Source organism: Tachyglossus aculeatus, chromosome 9 (assembly GCF_015852505.1).
Source record: "Tachyglossus aculeatus isolate mTacAcu1 chromosome 9, mTacAcu1.pri, whole genome shotgun sequence".
NCBI lineage: Eukaryota > Metazoa > Chordata > Mammalia > Monotremata > Tachyglossidae > Tachyglossus > Tachyglossus aculeatus.
This window is the reverse complement of record NC_052074.1, coordinates 37,439,864-37,453,670: the sequence shown is the minus strand read 5'-3', so window position 1 is coordinate 37,453,670 and position 13,807 is coordinate 37,439,864. Positions and strand designations below refer to the sequence as shown.

The 13,807-nt window shown below is 44.8% G+C and overlaps 1 protein-coding gene across 1 annotated transcript in view; it reads left to right on the top strand.

The window, feature by feature from the left end:
• The window catches only part of LRP1B (LDL receptor related protein 1B), a 564,327-nt gene extending 551,304 nt beyond the window's left edge, over positions 1–13,023 (top strand). The window contains exons 86-89 of the mRNA XM_038750885.1: positions 5,052–5,142; positions 7,839–7,983; positions 9,132–9,233; positions 11,961–13,023. Coding sequence (XP_038606813.1) covers positions 5,052–5,142; positions 7,839–7,983; positions 9,132–9,233; positions 11,961–12,101 — 479 coding nt within the window. The 3' untranslated portion in view covers positions 12,102–13,023. The remainder of the gene's footprint in view (positions 1–5,051; positions 5,143–7,838; positions 7,984–9,131; positions 9,234–11,960) is intronic.
• Positions 13,024–13,807: the final 784 nt, after the last annotated feature.

Below are 13,807 nucleotides of genomic sequence, written 5' to 3'. Positions count from 1 at the left end.
CAAGAGATGGTCTATTTTATGTGATGGGGAATGGAGGGCTTTAGCAAGTGGTCAGTGGCAAGAGATGAGATCGAGGCACAGTGTGTAAGCTGCTGTTAGAGGAATGTTGGGTTGTAGTGGAGAGGAGTGAAGATGCATAGTGGGGAAATCAATCAATCAATCGTATTTATTGAGTGCTTACTGTGTGCAAAGCACTGTACTAAGAGCTTGGGAAGTACAAGTTGGCAACATATAGAGGCAGTCCTTACCCAACAGTGGGCTCACAGTCTAAAAAGCTGACGGAGTGCCTTAATAGTAGTAATACTTATAATTGTGGTATTTAAGTGCTAACTATATGTCAAGCATTATACTAAGTTCTGAGGTAGATATAAGATAATCGAGTCCTACGGCTCACAATCTAAGTAGGAAGTAGAACTCATATTGAATCCCCATTTTGTAGATGAGGGAACGGAGGCAACAGAGAACTTAAGTAATAATAATAATTAAGGTCAATTATGGTGTTTATTAAGCACTTACTATGTGCCAAGCACTGTTCTAAGCACTGGAGTAGATACAAGGTAATCAGGATGTCCCATGTGGGGCTCACAGTCTTAATCCCCATTTTACAGAAGGGCACAGAGAAGAGAAGTGACTTGCCTAAGGTCACACAGCAAGCAAGTGGCAGAGCTGGAATTAGAACCCAGGTCCTCTGACTCCCGTGCCCGTGCCCTATCCACTAGGCCATGCTATTTCTACGTTGTCACAGTCCCTTAGTGAGCAATTCCTGTTTGATGCAGCAATGGATGGGACACCATTGGAGGGTTTTAAGGATTGGCGAGACGCATGCCGGCCACTGCCATCGGGGGAACAACCTGCTCTCACATGGACACTCCTGATCATCCCAGAGGCCCCCACCCCTGACCCCATGCCCACCCGTGCCAGCCCTGGAAACTCTGTCTAGTTCAGTCTTCCCTGCTGACCTAAGAAGAGTGTAGGCAGATTTTCAAAACACATCAGATTGGAGTAAAGTTTCTGATCCCTTTCCAGGAAAAATAGGGAGAGCCTATCAAGTGGGCAGCATTAATCAATCCCAGCAGAGGAAAATCAGGAAACAATGCCAGGTCACTAGGGCGGTGACATCATCTTCCCCAAGGTCTGTGAGTCTCCCAGACAGCCGAAGCCTTGTGGAAATATGGATGGAGTTGCCTCTGTGGGGAAAGCCTGCCAGGAAGAATGGATTGCCAGGGGCAGCCGACCAGACAATCAATCAATCGTAGTTATTGAGCACCTTCTGTGTATAGAACATTGTACTAAGTGGTTGGGAGTGTACAATATAAAAGAGTTGGTGGACATGTTCCCTACCACAACAAGTTTAGAGTCTACAGGGGGAGAGACATTAGTATAAACAAATTACGGGTATGTATGTAAGTGCTTTGGGGCTGAGGGGAGGGATGACTAAAGGGGACAAATCCAAGTGCAAGGGTGATGTAGAAAGGAGTGGGAGAAGCGAAAATAGGGTCTTAGGAAAGGAGGAGATATGCTTTTAAAAAGGCTTTGAAGGAAAGGAGAGTTCCAGGCCAGAAGCAGGATGTGAGTGAGGGGTCGTTGGCATTTGAGGAGCTATGTGTTTGGGCTGGATTATAGTAGGATATCAAATGGGAGAAGCAGTATGGCCTAGGAGAAGCATCATGGCCTAGTGGAAAGGGCACAGACCCGGGAATTAGAGGAGCTGGGTTCCATTCCTGGCTCTGCCAATTCCTTGCTGTGTGACCTTGGGTAAGTCACTTAATTTCTCTGTGCCTCAGTTTCCTCAACTGTAAAATGGGAATTAACTACCTGTTCTCCCTCCTGCTTAGATTATGAGCCCCATACAGGACAGGGACTGTGTTTAACCTAGTTAACTTGTACCTACCCCAGCACTTTAAACAGTGTTTGACACATAGTAAGCACTTAACTAATACTGTTAAAAAAATTCAGCAAGGTAAGGTAGGAGGAGTCAAGGTGATCGAGTGCTTTAAAGTCAATGGTAAGGAGTTTCTGTCTGATGCAAAGGTGGATAGGCTGCCACTGGAGATTTTTGAAGAGTGGATGGAGAAGAAAGGGTGGCAGGAGGGAGGGCTGTGGGGGCTGCTAGAATGCTCAGATTGGCAGTCATCAGCCCCCCAATGAAATCTAGCCCTACTGCCGGCAGAGGCATCAACCTGCTGGACAACTGTGGACCCCCAGCTCAGAGCGGGGCCAGGCTCTCACCCCTCGGTATGCTGGGAATATTCTGGGATGGCAGAATTTGTGGGCAGTGCAATGGACAAGGTGGAGTTTTAGGAATGATGTTGGCCAGCAAAGTATCTCTAATGGGACAGACCAGAGACCCCACTGGCCCCTGGACTCCACTCACTCTACCTCTTCTCCCCAAAATGCTCAGAGGAGCTGGAAGCTGGGCTAGCAGGTAGGTAAGTGTCCCCTCTGTGGTCAGTAGTACAATCCCAGACTCTTGCTTGCCATTGTCCCCCACCCTATATGCCTGAACCCATTGGCACCCAGGGGCCTGTCCCCACATTGGCCTGCTGCTCTCCCATCCCACTGAGCCCACACCTCTTCAGCCCATCTCAGAGGGCCTCAGTCAGCTTCACTTGGGGTGACAGCTCTGTCTTCCCATCATCTTTCTGTGTGCCTGACTGAAACCTGTCCAAGGACACCCCAGACCCCTGCCACACCCTCGAGGGGGACCTTCTCAGCCCAGCCCACTGGGCCGATCCCAGCAAACGGCTGACGATAGCAGAAAAATAAGGAAGAGGACGACCAGGAGAGGAGTAAAAAATTTATTCTGCAATGATCTTGGTGATCAGATTAGAATTAGGACATTTGAAAATATTTAATCACTCCATCGTATTTATTGAGTGCTTGCTGGCAGAGCACTGCACTAAGTGCTTGGGATAGTAAAATATAACAATATAACAGACACATTCTTGGCCACAATGAGATTACAGTCTGGTTACTAAATACTAAGCCTAAATACTCAGATTCATCCTCAACCGGGAATGGCAAGGCAAATTAACCCCGTACAATTTTTTTGTTATTAAACTTGGTCATCTATTTGCAGTGGAACCCTTGGGTTACTGGGAATATCTGTCTGGTGATTCAGGAAATGCTAATAGTTTGTCTCCTTACAGTTATGGGTAGTTGAATAAGATGGCAGAAAGGGGACTGCACGTCATTTTTCTCCTTCAGTAGACGTTATGGCGCTTACCTTGATTAGTCATGTCATCACGTCAAAATTCTTGACTCTCATAGAGAATTAGAATATGGAAAAAAAAAGTTGTTTCTTAGCATATATGACTAACCACTTCCCATCAAACAGGAATGACATACTCCTGACATTAGGTACAAATTCTAAGCGATTTCCTAAATACTTCTTAATAGTTTCCGTAAAAATTCTATTCACCGCTTCCCATTCTGTTATTGAGACATTTTTCAAAGTCATGATTTTTCATGGAGAAAGTGACAAAGTAAGATTATGTATAAATCTGTGATCCATCAACCGAAGTTGCCATTTGTGGAGTTACCAAGCTGTTGAACGGTATTTAAAGACTGGGTCCAAATGATGTTTACTACCCTAAGTGCCAAATTCTGCTTCATTGGTATAACTAGTAAATTGAACATTCACCCCAACCTTTCTCAAAACAGTTTTTTCTGACTTCATAAGTGAATGTGGCGGGGGTCATCTGAGGACACTAATGGGGGTCACAGAGAGGTCATAGGGTCACCTAAGGACATGAGTGAGTTCATGGGGTCATTTGAGATGAAATTGGACATTGAGCTGCTTCCTGAAAATTTTCCCAATTTAATAAGTGACTGTTGGGTCATCCGAGGACACAAATGGGGTCACAGAGAGTTCATGGGGGTCATCTGAGGACACAAGTGGGGGGTCACAGAAAGTTCATCAAGCCATTTGAGGTCAAATGGGACATTAAATGGGTTTCTGAATTTTTTTCTCAATTTCATAAGTAACAATGGGGTCATCTGAGGACACAAATGAGGTCACAGAGAGTTCATGGGGTCATCTGAGGACACGAGTGGGGTCACAGAGAGTTCATGGGGTCATTTGAGGTGAAATTGTACATTGAGCTGCTTTTTGAAAATTTTCCCAATTTAATAAGTGAGAGTGGGGTCATCTGAGGACACAAATGGAGTCATGGAGAGTTCATGATGTTATCTGAGGACACAAATGGGGTCACAGAGAGTTCATCAGGCCATTTGAGGTCAAATGGTACATTAAACGGGTTTCTGAAATATTTCTTAATTTCAAAAGTAAAAGAACTTACTATGTGTCAAGCACCATTCTAAGGACTTAGGTAGATACAAGGTAATCGTGTTGGACACAGTCCCTGTCCTACATGGGCCTCACAGTCTTAATCTCCATTTTACAGGTGAGATAACTGAAGTGCAGAGAAGTGAAGTGACTAGCCCAAGGTAACACTGCAGGCAAGTGGCAGAGCTGGGCCCAGGTCCTTCTGACTCCCATGCCCGTGCTCTCTCCACTGGGCCATGCTGCTTCTCCCTAAGACCTGCCCCAAGACCCCCTCCAGCTGCAAAGCAGTGGGGAAAGCAGCGATCTCCTCGCCCCTGCAGACAGACATAGTTATGGCCCTTCCTTCAGACTCACCCCCACCCACAGAGCCCAGGAAGCTGTTGAACTTATCTCACTCCCCAGGATCTGCATTGGTGAGCTCCACTGCCCCCAAAGCAGAAGAAGGGAGAGCTGACCTGCTAGACTCTAAGCCTCTTGAGGGCAGAGAGAATGTTTACTATGTTGTATTCTCCCAAGCACTTACTGGAATGCTCTGCACATAGAAGGCACATTGATTAATTGTGGGAGAATACAGATGAAGCTCATTGTGGGCAGAGAATGTGTCTATTAATCCTTATATTGTATTCTCCCAATCGCTTAGTACAGTGCTCTGCACACAGGAAGCACTCAATAAATATGATCAAATGAATGAATGAAGAAAACATGTCTCGAACAAATGGACTTTAGGCTTCTTCCCCTCAAACCTCTTCTTTTTTTTCCTCAGGAAGCATCGCCATCATTGTTCCTCTTGTTCTCTTAGTGACACTGATTACCACACTTGTGATTGGCTTGCTGCTTTGTAAAAGAAAACGAAGGTAAGAGACTGAGTATTGTTGACCCAAAGCAAATGAGTTGAATGCACAAATTTTTGCAATCTAGGGGCTAGAATATATTCTCACAAGAAACATCGCTACTGGACCAGCCCCATGGTCCACCTAGCCCGGGCTTGCTTTTTAATAGTGGTACTAGAACTGGGTAATAATTATCCTACTGGCCACACACCCTCATGAGTAGACAAGGACTAGCCAACACCCCTGTCTCTGCCCTCTGCATCTCTGGCTTCTCCAGTGACATAGTACAGATCATCCTACACCCCCAACTCTCTCATCTCCATCTCTGACTCTCCCCCAGTGACCCAACCCAGAACATCCGGAAACCCCAACTCTCCTCTACTCATACTTGACTTCCCCTACAATGACACAGTACAGACCATCCAACATGCCTGACTCTCCTTTCTTCATCCCTGACTCTTCCCCTAGCAACCTGTTGGGGATCATCAAAATCCCTCTCGAAGCTCTTGACATTTTCCTTTTACTGTCTGACTCACTAGAAAGGGATCTTAGTTGACAGTGGTCAGCTGTGAAAACCCTGGAGTCTCACTGACCCAGTTCCATTATGGTCAGACTTTGAGCGATTGAACACTTTTAACTAGCTGCCCTCCTCTTGGCACTGGTTGAATTCTCTACTAGCCTGACACTGTACTAACCCTTAATCCCCCCTCATCCTCTCATAACAGTTGAGAAGAATAGTTATGGCACATATTAAGTGCTTAACTAGGGGCTAAACTCTGGGATAGGTATAAGATCATATGCCCGAGAGAACCTGTGAGGATTGGCCAAGTGGATTTGGAAGGACCTCCCACTAGTGCCCCTGGGACCGTGTCTGATGCCCAAGAGGACCCATTTGGTCTCGCCACGTCACTCAAGATCAGGACCAGATTCAGTGAATGTTCTGCACAATGAGTCGATTCTATCAGTTGAGAAGCAGCGTGGCTTAGTGGAAAGAGCCCGGGTTTGGGAGTCAGAGGTCGTGGGTTCTAATCCCAGCTCTGCCACATCAGCTGTGTGACTTTGGGCAAGTCACTTCACTTCTCTGTGCCTCAGTTACCTCATCTGTAAAAGGGGGATTTAGTCTGTGAGCCCCACGTGGTACAACCTGATTACCTTGTGTCTATCCCAGCGCTTAGAACAGTGTTTGGCACATAGTGAGAGAAGCAGCATGGCTTAGTGGCTAGAGAACGGGCTTGATAGTCAGAGGTTGTGGGTTCTAATCCCAACTCTGCCACTTATCAGCTCTGTGACTTTGGGCAAGTCACTTAACTTCTCCGTGCTTTAGTTACCTCATCTGTAAAATGGGGAATAAGACTGTGAGCCCCATGTGGGACAACCTGATTACCTTGTATCTACCCTAGCACTTAGAACAGTGCTTGGCACATAGTAAGCACTTAACAAACACCATCATCATTTTTATTATCGGTTCCCCAGCCCTGCTGCCTGACTCCCAACTCTCATTACCCTAATGAGCCTTGAACCATAGAATTGGGAGGGTTCAGATTCTTATTTGTTGCTATTTATTTTACACCTACCATGTGTCTCGCACGTTGCTGAGCATTGATAGATATGAGATAAACAGACCAGACCCGGTACTTGTCCCACATGGGACTCACAGCCTAAGAGCAATCTTATCCCATTTTACAGATTAAGAAACAGAGGTAGAGAAAGGTAAAGTGACCCATCCAGGGTCACCCTGCAGGCCAGTGACAGTGCCAGACCTAGAACCTCTTGGTCTCTGGCCTCCTAATCCCATGCTTGTTCCTCTGGGTCATGCTGCTTGAAGAGGGGAATTAGGACAAGAAGGAGTAGGAATTTCTATTTCCTCTCCACATCTTCCAAGGCTCCCTTGTCCTGTCCTTGGGAAAGTAGGGATCACAGTCACAGTTACCATCCAGGGGTGACTTGTCAGGTACTAATTCTGTGGATGCAAATTAAAAACATAAAGACATTTGAGACTTCAAAACAATGGCATGTGTAATCTACGTACCTCAACATTTGTCTCTTATCCAGAATCTATGCAAGTGATAACGTTCTGGAAGAACAGGAAAAAAAGACTATGTGTGTACCTCATTATTGAATTTTTAGATTCTGTTGATAAGGGGAAGATTTAGAAATAGCCTGTAGGATAAGCAACATTTTTCTACCATTATTTTGAGAAGTTAATTTGCAATTCAATTTGCAGGAAAATTGTCTGAACTCTGGAAAAGGATTTCATTTTCATATATCTTCACTCTGGTGAATGAGAAATAGCCGAAACTGAAAGTTTATTTAGAACCACATTCTGAATCTCTGGGAGTGTTTCTACCAAGAGCAGAAAGGTGGATTACATAAGCAACCTTCCAAAGTACAGAAAACATGTGGGGAGGGAGATAATTCCAAATATGAATAGCCTCCCTGAGAACCGACCTGGATAAATTGAAAATTAACTCCACATTTTATGAGGTTCAAAATTGTTTTCATTTTTTTTTCTGTGTGACTTGAAGAGGTTTAACTGAGCTAATTTGCATTCACTTATGTACAAGTTCTTTACTTTCATATTATTTCCAAACATTTCTGTCTGCTACTAAGATTACTCAAGCAAAATTGTTCCATCAGACCCAGGAGATTCAAGCACTACAACTATGAAATAATGTCCTGTAGAGAGAGGTGGGGAAACAAATTCACTTTATCTATTCCAGAACTAAAACCATTCGCCGGCAACCTATTGCCAATGGCGGCATCAATGTGGAAATCGGCAATCCGTCCTACAACATGTATGAGGTGGACCCTGACCCTAATGACCGAGGCCTCTTGGATCCTGATTTCCTCATCGACCCGGCCAAGGTAATGAGCGTCGCTCTCCCAGATGGGATGACCAGGATCCCCTTCCTACCATATGCCTCCTTCTAGGGAGGACTTGTTGCCCTTGTTTTCCCTTCCCCCTCTTTGTTCTTTTCAAAGCCCTCTGGGGAGTTGGAAGGAGAACTCACCCCAATCCTTTCTCATATTCTCTGCTGGAAGCAAATCTACACTTGCTTCCAGGGGAAAGTCATTTCTAGGCAACAGTTATTATCCTGTGGGGCAATGATTGTGGGGGGAGGGGAATAGCACTTTAGGCACCCCCTGCTAGCCACAGGGAGGACAACCCCCACCCCACCTTCCCCCTAAAAAACAAGAACAATAATCCTGGTGTTAAATAAATTTTCTGGTACTTACAGATCCTGGGCTAACTTCCCTTAGCCTGAAATATTACTGATTCTAAAGGATGCACCCACTGACAAGCACTGTACTAAGCACTTGGGAAGTACAAGTTGGGAACTGTTGGGTAGGGACCATCTCTATATGTTGCCAACTTGTACCTACCAAGCGCTTGGTACAGTGCTGTGCACACAGTAAGCACTCAATAAATACAGTTGAATGAATGAATGATGATGAGTTGTATTGCCAATTTAGGTAATCATTCTGAATGCCCACAGTTCTTCAGAAAGAAAATTGGCAAAGATGCACACTTCCCATGTGGATTTTTGAGGGCACAAAGATGTGTTGATGATATAGGGATGGCTGTTAACGCTGAATTTGGCTAATGAATCAAGCCTGTCTGTGTGTGCTGCAAAGGTGGAAAATGCTTTTTTAGAACATTCATTCCTGTGTGAGGAAAGCTAGTGGATGATGCTCCCTCATTTTTTCCTTATGTAGACAGGCCTTTGTGACAGCAGACTTTTTGTGTTGGTTAGTATTTATCAGCTATTTTTTCTCAAGGAATTAATTGAGTTAAGAAGAATCTCTTACCTCTGATCCCTATTGAGTACCTTAATCCAGCCTGTTTAGATAAATCAATTGTTAGCCTCAAATGCCTCCATCTAAAGCTGGCCTTCAACCCACGGGAGCTCCCACGAAGACTGCATTGAATACCGCCGGCAGCAGGGGACGGTAAGTGGAGGCAGACCCCACGGTGGGGCAGTGGGAAACTAAAGCACTCTCTCTCCATGCAGGCGAGGTACATAGGGGGCGGAGGGCCAGGCGTTTTCAAGCTTTCGCACAGCGCACCACCCAGCTACCTAAACTCTGACTTGAAAGGACCGCTAACAGCGGGGGTGAGCCACGTACCGATCGGTCCACCATCCTCATCCCATCCCCACCAGCCCACATAGTCCAAAAGCAGGAAGCACAGAGGTCAGTGGTTATTGCAAAACACTGGACCAATCAACGCTGCTTACTGAGCCCCTGCTGTAGGCAGAGCCCTGTACTAAGTGCATGGAAGGAATCCATAGAGGCAATCAGTTATGTCTATCACTGCTGTGATGGTGAGGAGGAATTGAGAGAATAATTAGAAAAGGCATCTTGGAGGAGGTGGGGAGAGCTGTGGTCCCATTATTTAGCAGTCAGTCTTATTTATTGAGTGGTTACTGGGTGCAGAGCACTGTACTAAGCACTTGGGAGAGTACAGTATAACAGAGTAGAGAAGCAGTGTGGCTAAGTGGAAAGAGCATGGGCTTTGGAGTCAGAGGTCACGGGTTCAAATCCTGGCTCCACCACTTGTCATCTGGGTGACTTTCTGCAAGTCACAACTTCTCTGTGCCTCAGTTCCCTCATCTGTAAAATGAGGATGAAGACTGTGAGCCCCCCAGGGGGCAACCTGATCACCTTGTAACCTCCCCAGTGCTTAGAACAGTGCTTTGCACATAGTAAGCACTTACCATTATTATTATTAGTTGGTAGGCATGTTCCCTGCCCATAAGGAACTTGCAATCTAGAGGGGAGCGGACATTAATATAAATTTTATATGTGTGTGTGTGTGTGTGTGCGCGCGCGCAGTGGGGCTGAGAGAGGGGTGAATAAAGGGTACAAATCCAAGTGCAAGGGCAACACAGAAAGATGTAGGAAAAGGGAAGATGAGGCTTTAGTTGGAGAAGGCCTCTTGGAGGAGATGTGCTTTTAATGTCTTCCCCTCTAAACCATAAACTCACTGTGGGCAGGGAACATGTCTACCAACTCTGTTATATTGTACTCTCTCAAGTACTTAGTACAGTGCTCTGCACACATTAAGCACTCAATAAATAGCACTGAATGACTGCCAGAAGTAAAGGGCAAGAGAGTTCCAGGCAGGAGAGAGGGCATGAATAAGAGCTCAATAGTGGGAGAAGTAAAACCAAGGCCCAGTGAGTAGGTTGGTGGGCAAGCTAGTTGGGGATGATGGGAGAACAGATGTACTTGATGCCTCATTGCCCTCTCTCAAGGTCGTGGAGGAGGCGATTGTTGAGGCAACTTTGAAGAGGGAAGGTCAGTGTGAAACACATTCCCTGTCAGCCACAAAGAAAGAGGAGAGAGCTTGTTCTCATCCTGAGAAAGGAAATAAAGAGGCAGGCTTTCAAGATGAATAATTTAAGCTACTACCTTTTAAGTCATTAGAATTTACTTACGGATTATTAAAAGAAGCTCTGTTTGTCAATCCCACATTTAAGGGGAAAAATAGACGTCTCATTTAAGAAAAAACCCACCTAACTGTAACTCATTCTCATATTCAATCATGAATGTTGCTATTCATTCTCTATCTCATTTGCATTAGTGAGTGGTTTTCATGAGGCGTTCCATAATTTAAGATTCCTTGTCCCGGGTAAGGCTCTAGCATCAGCCCTGAAGCGTTGTCTGCTTTCCTAAGTGGGATAAAGCATTTTGTAAATGCCAGAGAGGAAGACACCCTAACTGGAATGTAACTATGTTGCTAAATTGTATCTTAAGAAGCTGGTGAGGCTAAACTCCTCCCATGCTTCTGGCCCAGAAGAGCAGGTGTTTCTTGGGGTGGAGATGGTGGCAGGATTGGTAAATCCAAAGAATAGACAGTCTTTCCTAAATTAATAGCAATGATGGTATTAAGTGCTTACTAATTATGGGCCAAGCACTGTTCTAAACTTTGGGGTAGATCAGATTGGACACAGTCCCTTTCTCCCATGGGGCTGACAACCCAAGAAAGAGTGGGGAGCTTATCCTCATTTTACAGATGGGGAAACACAGGCCCAAAGAAGTTAAAGGACTGGTCACACAGTAGGTCAGTGGCAAGAACTAAGACCCCCTTTCTCCTGACACTCTTTCTGTTAGGCCAAGCTGCCTCCCTGGTACTTAAATTCTTGAAGTTTTACTGCTACCCAAGAGCCAAATTCCTAAACAACCCCAATCAAATCCAAATCTAGAGGACTCGGCAGCCGTGATGGAGTTTCTAGGAAAATCTCTCTTCCCAGGAGCTCCCAGAGTCCCCTAGTAGAGCTTTCACAATGAGCCCTTTTCCGATGATGTGCTGCTGCTGTTCCATTGCCACTTGGTCTACAGCTCAGGAGGTGGCTCTGCCCCTGAATCGCTGCATGACTTTGGCCCAGGAGCTTATCTCTGTTTTCCAGAAAAGGAAACTGAAGACCAGAGAGGTTACAGTTCCCCACTCGCCCTACATTTATTAATAATAATTGTGGTATCTGTAAGCACTATGTGCCAGACACTATTCTAAGCACTGGGGTAGATACAAACTAATTGGGTGGGACACAGTCCCTGTCCCACATGGGGCCTAGTCCATGGTGGGGCAAAAACTGTGTCTGATCTGATTATCTTGTGGCTCAGCAGACCCGCTCACTGACTTCCATAAAAGCAAGCATTTCCCTAGGTCTGCCACCCACAAGCCACATGATTCTTTCCTCACCTGCTCGTGCCCACAGCGGGACCACTAGAAAGGCTCCGTTCCATTCACCTCCATTTCTGCTTTCTGTGCATGCTGGTCTCCCTCTGGCCCAGTTCCGTCTCTCACCGCCGATCTCGCTCTCTTCTCCCATCTCCAGCCAATGAACTACGCCAACCCTGTGTACGCCAAGCTTTACCTCGATGGCCCAAACTGCCGCAACTCCTTAGGAAGCGTGGATGAGAGGAAAGAACTTCTTCCAAAGAAATTAGAAATTGGAATGAGGGAGACGGTGGCGTAATCTGCTGAGACCTTTTATATGCTGTATAAATGTATAAAATATAAGGATTACTTTTCTATGTACCAACCGTATATTCTACTTGTTTGGGAATCAGCATCGCCTCTTTCTTTTCCTCCTTGGTTTTGGGTTCAGTTGTTTTCTGTTTGGGATTTGTTTTTGCTGATGACTATTGACTGACCATTTGTACGGTATTTTTATGAAAAAGAAACTGCACTACAGTACGATTTACAACGATGCTGCTGATAGAACACACCTTCAAATTTGTTAAAATTTAAAAAAGAAAAACGTATTCCTTTATAGTGTGAATATGAGCAATCTATTTTGTATGAACTTTTTGGGTTCTACTTAATCAACAAAGATGTTTTCTGCACTTTTTCATTCTGGAGCCCGAACGCTGTAATATGTAGAGTGTATCTTTCTTTTCTCTCTTTCCTTCCTGTTAAAAATGATGGGAGAACAGTCAGATGGCCTATTCTCTTCTTTGCACCCATTCGGAACCTCCTTCAGAGCCCGATCAAAGTAAGTAACCACCTTCATGAGTCCAGTAGTCCTCGCTTTCAGGGTCAGTCTTAGATTGCCCTGAAAGTAAACACAGTTTCCCAGTAAAGCTCTTATGCTCCACTTGGAGTCAAGAGATTTGGCTTTGGAAGCTCAGTGGAATGTCCCCCATACGGTACTTGTCCTATGCGTACTCTGGCAGCCCCATTCATGGCACCTGGGGCAAAGGGAAAGACAGAGTGCCACATGCTAATTCAGCCTCCCGCCACCCCCTAGCCCAGGAGAAAACCCACACAAGCACACACAGTGACCGCGGGAGTCCACAATCTTTGCCCCAGAGTTGGGGGAATGGATTGGAGCAGGGACCACTGTAAGCAAACACCCTAGTCTCCCAACCAGGACAGAGGACCTTTTTCAAAGGTGGAGAGGTTAAGTGTTGGACAACTTACTCTCTGTTCTAAAAAAACAGAATTTCCCCTTCTATTTTGTTTTTGACCAAAAAGAAGAATACCAGGTATGAAATATATATATATATATATATCACATTTTTATACTTAAAGGCACAAAAGATTTATTCACAAGGTACTGAAGAGGGCTTATCTCCTCTGAAAGACGTGACTGACATTTCGCTGTCCTAATGTATTAACCTAACAGATGAGATGTTTGTGTGTGGCTTCACCTACTACCCTTTGTATACGCATTAAAAACTGCTGTTTTATAAAATATTTTTTTTGTTGTACTATGTGCATGCCTACTACCTATTTCTAAACCTTGCCATATGGAGGCCTTTCTAAACGATTGATTTATGTAATACTAGTGCAATTTTGCTTGAACAATGTTATGCATATCATAAACCTTTTCAGGTTCTTGTTTGAGTACATTTTTTAAATTGAACAGTATTTTTCATTTTGGTTATAATAGTCATTTTGCCTATGTTTCTACAATGAAGTGTTAAATACTTTATAAAAAAATTGTTGACTGACTTATTTAAATGAAATTCTACATATTTAAGTTCTTGTGTTGGCCAGTTTTTAAAGGGAAGGAAGTCATTTTCATAAGTCCTAGAAGAATGTCCTGGGGATGGGTAGGGGTTAGAGGCGAAGATCTGAGGTTCAGTCAATCAATCCTTCATTTTTTCTGGGCACCTGTCCCCCTCTCCAGGGACCCTCATCTATGAGCCTAGCCAATCCCCTCTCAAATTGCTCAGA